The sequence below is a fragment of the Acomys minous genome (genome assembly GCF_964271855.1).
Source record: "Acomys minous genome assembly, chromosome: 12".
NCBI classification, from domain to species: Eukaryota; Metazoa; Chordata; class Mammalia; order Rodentia; family Muridae; genus Acomys; species Acomys minous.
In genome coordinates this window covers 18,249,764-18,260,510 of record NC_140493.1, presented here as the reverse complement: position 1 = coordinate 18,260,510, position 10,747 = coordinate 18,249,764, and the positions used below count along the sequence as shown (strand labels likewise).

Here is a 10,747-nt window from a genome sequence, read left to right as displayed (position 1 = left end):
CATCACAGAACTGAGATGCCTGAGCCAGCATCATCTTCAGACTAGCTTCTTGCACTTAGCAATATACACTTCAAGCCCTACGCCCACCCCTAAGTCATTCCTAGCTCGATAGCTCATCCCTTTTTAGCACAGTATGATATCCCATCATCTGGACAGGCCACGTTCTATTTACTCATTCTGCCAAAGTGTGCTCGGCTGCTTCCAAGTTCTGGCAATTAAGGACAAAGTTGCCGCAGCACCCCCCAAGGCTGTGTGTGGACAGGCTGTCAGTGTCACTGAGTAAACAGTGAGAAGCAAGATTGTTGGTCCAGTATGGTGAAAGATACATTTGTTTAATCCCATTTATTGAAACCTGCTCCCGTTGTCAGCAGCGGGAGCCACCAACAATTGAGTCAGGTCTGGGAACTGGGGCTGGGCTGTGAGGGCAGGTGCACACTTACTCCTGGGGTGCAGCCTTTGGGGTTCATTGCTGTCCTGTTGTTCCTCACATCAATGCCTGGCAGCCTGGGCTCGCCTTTCCTCCGTCTCCTCCCATACTGGGAACCACTGAGGACCGAATGGTCTCCGGGGTGTGGGGTGCATCTGAGTGACCTAGTGGGGTACTAGCTGGAGACTTCCTGTCCTCTTGGTGAGCACTGATCATCACGGTCCAATAGATGAGATGGAGCAAATCTTGCAATAGAAGGGAGGCGAGTAGATGGAGGGGCAAAAGCATTCCCACAGCCAGGACCAGGATGGTGTGATCCAGGTGCTCACACCTGTGTGGATTAAGGATGAACGTCCCAACAGAGTCCCCTGGTCTGGTCACTGCATTCAGCTATCTTCCTTGGGGACCTGGTCTGCCATTGATTACAGTCTCAGCCTCAGAGAAGCACTTGGTCTGTTCTAGGACTCAGGGACCATGGGGAAAGCCAATGTGTCTCTAGCCCCCAGTACCCAAGGCCTCCAAGGCTAAGAGTATCAGATGTCCTCCATGGAAGGGACCTCAGGTAAGGACAGTGGTTTCCTAGGAAACCAATGCTAAGTAATGAAGGCGACTGTCCCCTCAGTGGAGACAAGGAGCATACTGTGCTCATGTGAATGACATCTGGTGTGCGTGTGGGTGGGCGAGAAGTCTAAGGATGTCAATTGGGTGCATGTGCTACTGCATGAGGCCTGTGCCCTGGCCTTGTCCTCCTTGCAAGGGGAATGGGCCAGAGGAGACACACTGTCCTCTCCTGAGAAGCTCAGGTGTTCCTGGTAGAGAACCCAGGGCAGCAAGACAGCCACACCCAGGCTGCTCCAGCAGAGAACCCAAGACAGTGACACCCAGGCTCCCAAACCTTATACTGTCGTCATCTTCTTCCCATGCAGGGTGCACCCACTTGGAACAGGGTCCTGCCCGGCCTTGTTTTCTGTCTTGAACAAACCTTGTCTTCAGGAAGGGTCTATGACCCCTCAGCTAAGCCCCCAGACCCTGGTCCTCTCCCTCCTCAGCTCACAGTGACACGTTTACACCGCTCAGATTTCCAGCGTGTTTTGAAACATCGAAACCAACTTCAGTCTGGGGGAAAACAGTTGTCTTGATTTCTCCTTTATTAAAACTAAGGACGTCATTATAAAAACCACTATATAGAAAGACAAACGCAGCGAGACAGCGTCAGTGTAACACACACCATTATTACATTGGGTTAGGAAGGGGGGAGAGTATTTGATATCAGTCTTTTGGTTTTTCCGGTCATGGGCTCTGAGAGAGACCCCCCCCCCCCCCGTGCCAATCAACACTGGCATTTCTTAGCATAGTGATACCTTCCTGCCCCACCCTGTCCCTTAGCCTCTCTAGGGTGGCTGGGCCCTGGCCCTGCAGCTTTGTTGGTTATTGCACGTCGCCCATACGCTCACCTGTGAGTAGTAGGAGAGATTTCCTTTAGTTTGAACACAGACAGTGGGGGAGAAATGGGAAGAGACTGGGATGCGAGGAACCGAGACGTGACACCGGCCTAAGTGCTCACACTAATCAGATGCTAGCTGTAACCAAATGGGAGGCCATGGTGGCCCTGTGCCTCCAGCTGCTGATCCCATGTTTAATTTCAGATTGACACTGACCGCAAGGGGACTCGGTATGTTTTGAAGGGTGTTTTTAGTTTGTGAAGGGTAAGAGGGTCAGGGTTTTAAAGTAAAGCTACAAGTGTTACCCACCGAGTGACTGCCGGTTAAATCCACTCACTCCCCAAGCATGTGTAGCACCGACTACCAGGCAGGAGTTTGGACTGGAAACAGGGTGGGGTGGGGCAGGCAGCGCCGGATCCAAGGTCACTTCTGTGGGAGGGACAGATAAATGCTCTGTGTTTATTTTTGGAGGGTGGGAGTGTTTCTGTTAGGCACAGCGAGTCAAGATAGCAGTGGTGGAGCCCAGCCTCTCATGGGACCACTGCCTGTTTCTCCGACACAACACATATGTTCGCAGGGGGGTTGGGTTCAGGTGGGTGCTGGCAACCCAGGAAGGGCTGCTGAGCAAGTGTCTGCTGGACAGATGAAGATTTGAGCAGCGTGTAGGTGACATGTGTCCCCGTGCCGATGGCCTCAGCTGGCCACTCTTCCTAACCCCAGATGATAAAAGTGCAGGCACATCATTGAGGCTACAGAAGGGGTAGGTAACCACGGTGGTGCCCCACGCAAGGTAGGTATGAAGGATCATTTTCTAGAGGGTACAGGACTTTTGCCCTGGCATATCATCTCCTCACAGTCCTGTCTGACCAGCCAGACCTTGCTGCACGCACGCACACATGCACACACACACACACACACACACACACACACACACACACAGAGTGAGCTGTGTGACTCAGCCTGAGGCCACCACTGCCCCAGCAGAGTTCCCTGGCAGACAGTGTGGTGGCTCCCTACCCTTTCGCACACACAGGAAAGGCTCAGGATGCCACTCAGACTGTCACCTGGGCCCAATGTGCCTTGGAAATCAATCCCATGTTTACCTCCCAAGCGATTCCTGTTAGTGGGAACCAAGCAGTGAGACTGAAAAACTAAAACAAACCAATAAGAAATGTCTGGAAGCCTAAGGCTCTGGATCCTTCCACAACCTCTTGGAGACCGTGTATGTTTGTGTTCACATGTGGGTGCATGTGTATGCATGGGAGTGTATTTGTGGACATGTGTGAATGTGTACATGTGGTATTCATGAATGTGTACGTATATATGAGTGCCCACATTTGTTCTCATGCATACATGTGTGCTCACAGGTGTGTGCTACTGAACATGTGAGCATGTGTTAAGTTATACTTACTGGTGTGTGTATATATGCACACACATGGATGTGTGCATTTGTGTATGTATGTGAGTGTGCATGTGGGGACACATAAACAAGTACTAGTTATGTTGATGTGTGTGTGTGTGTGTGTGTGTGTGTGTATACATGTGTGTGTTTCTGAGTATGCACATTTACGTGCACGTACACGCTCCTGTTTGGATTAAGGCCCTTTGCACACTATTGACAGTCACCATCAGATGCTTGGCCACTCCCACATGGGATGAGCAAGCCATGTCCTTGGTGAGTACAGCCAGCCAAGGAGAAGTTCTGAATGGAGGTCACAGAGCACACAGATGACAGGGCACAACACTGCTCACTAAGGACATTCAGTTCCCAGTGGGGAAAAAGCTAGACAGACACAAAGATGTCCCATGACCCTCCATGGGACACAAGGACCCGCCATGGGAACACGATGTCTCCAGCTTCTCCACTTCCTGTGGCCACTTTTGCTACAGGCATGTACTGTAGCCCGAGGCTCAAAGAAAGCAGGGGACAGACACAGCTGGAGGAGGCAGCAGTGGGAACCTCAGCAGAGGCACAGCTTAACAACGATTCGTGAACTTGTCCCTGCTCTGTGTCTCTTCAGGACCTGTTACCAATTGGCACATCTGTCATCCACAGACAGGGGCAGGGGACAGAGTCGTATCATGGCCACCTGGAGCCCTGCAGCCCACCCCAGTGCTCATATCTACCTGGACACAGCTCTTGCCGCCAGGAGCCCTGTGAGGTGACATGGGCGTAGGACACTGACTTCTAACCCCTGCTTGCCAAGTGAGGAGAGCAGGCTCAGAGAGGCTGAGTGGTAGGTGAGGCAGAGTCACCCAGCTGAGAGGGAGCAGGGTGACTAGGGCCTGCACAGCCAAAGCCAACGCTGACCTCTGGGGGTGTCGGGGTGTGGTACTCGTGAGTCCTGGACAGTGTCCAGATTTTTAGCCTCAGACACATACACAAGAGACACAGCCCAGCAACCCTCAACCAGAACCTTCAGTGGCTACCTTCAGCATTTCCCTAAGAGACTCTGATGTAGATCCCCACCCCCACCTAGTACCCTGCCGTCTGCATGGCCGTGGTGCCTCATGTGTCTGTAGAAAGAGGCTTCACAGAGAACAGAGACCTGAGCCCTGTGCGAGCATCTGTAAGAATGTCACTCAGAGCCACCCAAAGCCAGAAGTCCCTCTCACTCCTGGGGAAACTGAGGCAGCAGGGCCTATGATCGCTTTGCTCATGTGCTATTGGAATCTGTGTCTTATGAGCCCCCAGGACCCCTCTGACTGCAGAGGCTCTGCCTAAGGTCTGCAGGTATGGCCTGATCTGCCAGCCCTCCGTTAAGGACCCTCCAGGGCAATGGGCGCTCCACACCCTAGCACGTTTCAGTGTGTGGGAAGGATCTATGACCAATCTTTGATCAAGATCCAAGCATGGGCTCTCCAGGCTGTGTGCAGGGCACAGCAGTGCATCTGAGAGCAACAGGCTGGGTACAGAGACAGAAGCCTTTGACCCATTAGGTCTCCGGAGCCAGGTGACTGGCAGCTTTACGGGGTCACCGCTCCCTCACGTGGTGTTGAAAGTATCAAGAGTCTGCCAGAGTGGAAAGAGCTCAATGTCCTAAAACACAATGCCATCAGTGGTGAAGCATATGTGTGTGTGTATGTGTGTGTGTGTGTGTGTGTGCGCGCGCGCGCGCGCGCGCGTGTGCACGCGTGCGCATCACCACGTTGACCACAGAGATCTGCATGTGGGGCCATCCCCTCACCTCTTTGGCTCTTTAAGTCCTAGCTACCCCTAGCTTATTTGCTGCTGGGAACCTGGTGGGCATGTGGCTCTTGTGGCCTTTGTATTGGCTGCCACTTGCCACTTATCTAGATCCCATTGCTGCTCTTGGGTGTCGTTGGACTGGGCTTAAATATCTCAGACCACCTAAGCCCTGTATGGCCTCCATGATATGCCTTTGTGGTCCTCAAGGGCACCACCAGGCTGGCTCTGCCATCCTCGCTGTCCCTTGCTCACCATCCTCCACAGTGTAGGCTGGGCAGTTTGCCACTCCTTGTGGGGACATCGTTGATCAAGTGAGGGTGCAGCTTCAGGAAAAAGAAATGGGTCACAGGGCTGAGAGTAGGGACACTTTGGCTACCTTCATAGAGGTGAGATGGCCATGTCTACATTGTCAATGTGGCCTCTGGAGATTTGAAGGGTCACTTCTAGGTGTGCCCCAGGGCAGATGATGATGAGTTCTGTGGGCAGATGTTACAGGCACCCGGGCTTGCTTGGAAACCCCCATTTTAAGTAGACAGATTCACAGAACCTTTTGCTATGGGTTTTTCCACTGGACCTATCACCCTGTCTGTGCAGTTTTATCTCTTCAGGGTGCAGTACCCTAGTCACTCACTCACTTCTGGACCTCATCGCTGCCTGGCCTGGTGAGTGGCAGGCATGTGGCTAGTGTGAGCGTGTGTGTGACAGGCTCAGGCAATGACAGTGGAGGACCTGGGTTGGGGGAGGTGCTGCACTCACTGTGAAAAATGTCAGGCACGTGTTCCAGTGACCATCCTGGGGGGGACCTAGGTTATGGAGCCTGGGAATCAAAACCTAGACTTGGGTTTCTGTTACCCTGTCACCCTGACACAGTTCTGTCAAACTGTGGAGCTGACCAATTCCTGCCAATGACTGTGGCACTCTTCCTCAAGCTGTACTGCTTCCAGAGGCACCCCCACCTCCCAGGGACTGTGCTGATGCACACATCACATCCAACCTAGGCTGCCCGAAGCCAGTTGAGAAGCTTCCTCATCACCGTTGTTACAGATTCCACCAGAGCCAACCGATAAGCTCCAGTCCCCACTACCTTGGCACAGGAAGGCTGGGCCCTTTGCCTGCCAACTCCACCGGCTCACAGTTGCTGGCCACAGCGTGATGCCTGAGCCTCAGACAAGGACACAGCAAGATTCCTCAGCCACATGGCGACCTGTGCTCATCAGAGAACCTGCAGCCAGTGGCGATGGGACTCAATTAAAAACTAACTGAATGAACATATAGGAAGAACACCCTGATCACACACACACACACGTGCGCGCATACACACTCAAGGTCAATATTCCAAAACGGATAGGCCTAAGGGGGCCGCTATTGGAGGGAGTGGAGGCAGGGGAAACATCAGTGTTTGGACCACAGTACAACTCACGGCCCCAAATCCTTCTGGCTGGGATCAGTCAGGGCAGCTTAGTGTCGGTCATCTCAGTCCACACCGAGTGTCTTCTCAGAAGCCACCATCCCCAAAGAGAACTATTGCTTGTACACAGGTGGCTCAGAGCCCCTTCCCTGCACCCTGTCCCTGGACCCTGAGTTTGCTCCTAATCTCAGAAGTCCACAGAAGGGGGTTCTGGGCACAGGTGGCATTTCCTCTTCTGTTACTGCACCACTGCCCTGGCTCTCCCCGGTGTCTTGGTTGAAGCTGTTCTTGGAGGCTTCACCAGGTGCACTGAATCTAACCTCCTCCATCCTGAGGCACAGCAAAAGGGTTTTCTGGAAAGTAGAAGAAAGAAGTATCAAGCATTAGAGCAAGAGAAGCTAAGAACAAATGGCGTTTGTACTTTGGACACAAGAAAGTCTGTGACACTTGTGGTTGCATGGGATATTAGAGCTCCCGGCCCATGCAATAGGACAAGAAAACTGTACAGAGTGCCAGGACTTGAATGCAAAACCCCAAGTCACAATTAACTGCATATAATCTATCTGGGAAGTCTAGCAGATGCAACAGGATGCTTGTTAGAACAGAGATTGCCAAGGTAAATTAAAAAAAAAATCTCACTCTTTAAGTCATCAGATCAACTTATAAGGTCCAACGGGTTCATCTCCCACAGTGTGACTTGCCTTGAGACGGTTTCAGTGAACATCTTCTATTGAATATGTGTTTTTTTTTATTGATAATCTTTAGCCTTCCAGATAAAGTCAGGAAAGGAACCCAAGAGAGTCCTGGACTAGGAGATGGTCCAGGAGACCAGTGGGTAAGGGCAAGGATATAAAAAAAGGCATGAGGACTGAGGACCTTGACTGGCCAAGGCAGGCTGCAGGCCAGGCAACAGGGAGCAGGAACAAACTCAATCTATACCTGTACCACAGGTCACCACGCTAAGGACAACTACCCAGGGCCATCAAGGCTGCTTAACAGTAAAGGTGCTTGTCTCCAAGCCTGATAAGTCACACGATGAAAGGGGGGAAAGAACCATCTTTCGAAAGCCATTCTCTGATCCTCACACACCCACACACAGACACACAAGCAATAAAGAAATGGCCGTATGAACTTGCTAGAAAAGAAAAGACACTTAGCGGGGAGCGCAGATACATTTCATCTGAGGCCAGGTAGCTCAGAAAGGCCTGCCCCTCACAACCACTGCAGCCCACGCTTCAAAATGGCCAGGTGGTAAGCTCTGCTTTGTGCACTTTTGGAAAAAAAAACAAATGAGCAAGCAAACTGCTACCCAACCACAGATCCTTGTCTCCTTAGAGGCCTTTGCAGGTGAGAGTGAGCATGTGATGGGGTGACTGGCTCAGGAAAGCCAAAGTCTAGGATGCTGCAAGAGGGCCAAGGTGATTGGCTGTTTCCTTATCCTAGATTTCCAGGGTCTAGAACGGCAATTGGCACCCAGTAGGTCTCAATAATTATTTGTTGAATGAATGAATGAATGAATGAATGAATGAACTAAGCAACTTAAAGCCTGGGCAGGGGAACCATCTTTCAAGCGTGAGGTCATCAGAAAGATCTGTTTGATGTATTTTTGAATTACCGTCCCTGTGGACACTTCTTAAATAAATCACATAGGACAAGCTCGGGCACGTGAGGGGGCACGGAGGAGGAGGCTCTCGCTATAGGAGTATGTTTGAAAAAGCCCAAGGGTTCTGACAAGTACAAAAGAGAATGGGAATGAAAACAGGGAAGTGGTATAAATAACGGATCGTGGGAGGGACGAGGTGAGGAGGAGGCGGTGTAGATAAACGAGGTCTGACTCACTTAGAGTGGGGGGAGGGGTCTGGAGAATTCTTCAGAAGCAGAAGTCAAAGGCCTATGAAGACGCCGAGGACAAAAGAACGCAGTGATCAAGAGACAGCAGGAGAGGAAGGGGGAAAACCGTTGAAGACTGGCATTGCTCCTTGTGGGGAGAACATAAACACTGTATCAAGAAATAAATGATTAAGCCCATTGCATCCTATTACAATTATGGAGGTAACCATGGCATCCAAACACAGCTTTCCGAGTGATCAGAAGACATTTACACGGAAAATAAAACAAAGAAAACCCAGGCCATACGGGGGAAATTGACAGGCCCTACCAAGGCTATAAACGCAAAAAGTATATCATAAACCAGGAGGACAGAAACGGGACCGAGTGTGTCTGCTGCAGCAGTGGACATTAATGAGCCGTAGGAACCTGCTAAAAGAGAAAAGACGCTTAGCAGGGATCGCAGATACATTTCACTTCAGGTCAAGTAGCTCAGAAAGGCCCGCCCTTCACAGGGCTGGAGCCCACACTTCAAAATGGTCAGGTGGTAAGCTCTGCCCCATCTGCTTTATGTACTCTAACCCCGTTTCAAAAGAAAGCATGCCCAGCAGCGACAACCAGTTGCAAGCCAGGAGGAACCAGGGCCATCGTCTGAATAGCAGACAAAGGTGAAGTTGCGTTTAGCTGGGCTGAGCCCCATTCAGGGCTGATGCACAGGCCTGGGGGCGGGGGGGGGGGGCGGGGGGAGAGGTCCATCCTCAGCACCAATTGAACTGGCTGTGGTGGGGATTCTAGGCCACCTAACCTAGGCTACCTATAACAAAACAGGGGCAGGGAGGAGACAGGGGAATAAGAAAAGCGAGGGCAGTGTGTGAGGATGGTGGGGACAGTTACCACAAAAGTCTAGCGCTAGTTAAATCCTTGTGCACAAGACGACAAAGCTTTGGTGTTTGTTCCACAGAATAGCTGGGGATACGGAAGAGAAAGGAAGAGGAGGCTATCATTGGTACACCTAGTTCCCCTCTCTCCATGACACATGGAGTGGCCAGAATGTACATAAGGGAATCACACACACACACACACACACACACACACACACACATACACACACACACACACCCCTCACACAGTGTATATTAGATGGAATCTACCCTTTATTCAAGTCTTGTTGAAAAAGTGCACACATAGATGCTGACAATCAGGTCTAAATTTCAAAAAAAGCAGGAAAAAAAAGCATTATCTTGTCATATTATAATAGAATTTGAAAAACAACACAAGTCGGATGTAAGAGGTCTAAGTGGTACACACTTATAATCTCAGCCATTTTCTTGTGGTGGCTGCCTTGACCCTCCTGGCTCCTTCCATCCTTCCTCCCCTTCTTCTGTAGGATTCTCCAAGCTCTGCCTAATGTTTGGCTGAGGGTCTTTGTTTGTTCCCCTCAGGTGCTGGATGAAGCCTCTCTGATGATGCTGATGCTAGGCTCCTGTCTACCAGAGCAACACTCCACAGCTGGATGTTGAGGATGGAACTTAGGTCCTCATGTTTGCATGGCAAACACTTTAGTGACTTTTAGATAGCCCTAGTCCCCACTGCCCGACTACACTTTTTTTGCTTGTTTGTTTGTTTTGGTTTGGTTTTTGTTTTTTTGAGACAGGATCTCTCTGCGTTAGCCTTGGCTGTCCTGGACTCACTTTGTAAACCAGGCTGACCTTGAACTCACAGGGATCCGCCTGCCTCTGCCTCCCAAGTGCTGGGATTAAAGGCTTGCACCACTATGCCCAGCTCGCCCGAGTACACTTTTAATAGTGTCTCGTACCTAATGAAATGTTTTTAAAAAATCAATAGATTTTGGAGGAATCCATTCCATGTTGTCTTTCACAGTGGGTTCAGTCCTGACTTCAGGGACTCTCATTGCTGGACTTTCTTCTAGGTTCAGGGCTTCCACTCCAAAGGTCTCTGCAGAAATCCGGTGTTCTTGACACATCCTCCCTGTTTTTTGCTTGGGAAACTCCTATACATCAAGAACCCTCACTGGGTGTCCTTTATTCAAGCATCCCTGCCCCCGCCCCTACAGATGTCAGTAACATGTCACCTGCATATCCTACATCACTGTAGAGGGCCCAGGTTTTATTGAGCACCGTCAAGCAGTCCTGGGTTCAGTAATGCTGTGTGACTCTGGGCAAGTTATTCATTGCCTTAGGGCCTCAGGTACCCACAGGATGACACGCCAGGCCTGCAGAACATTTTCACAGCAGGCTGTGGACCACAGTGACATGCCTTGGCTGTGCATTGGCCACACCAGAGATCATGCGTGTTAGATTGTCTGTCCTTGCCCTAGCCTTCTGGAAAGAACTGTTGGCCTTCATGGAGATCACAGGTGGTCACAAGGAGCCCAGGATAAAGAAATTGTCCCTGACTGGCTGCTGGCCCCTGTCCCTCAGGGGTGCCTATTC

The 10,747-nt window shown here is 50.9% G+C and overlaps 1 protein-coding gene across 1 annotated transcript in view; it reads right to left on the bottom strand.

The window, feature by feature from the left end:
• Positions 1-1,556: 1,556 nt before the first annotated feature.
• The window catches only part of SHISAL1 (shisa like 1), a gene marked incomplete at its 3' end in the record, with an annotated part of 150,939 nt that continues 141,748 nt past the window's right edge, over positions 1,557-10,747 (bottom strand). Inside the window, exon 5 of the mRNA XM_084749824.1 lies at positions 1,557-6,820. Coding sequence (XP_084605950.1) covers position 6,820 — 1 coding nt within the window. The remainder of the gene's footprint in view (positions 6,821-10,747) is intronic.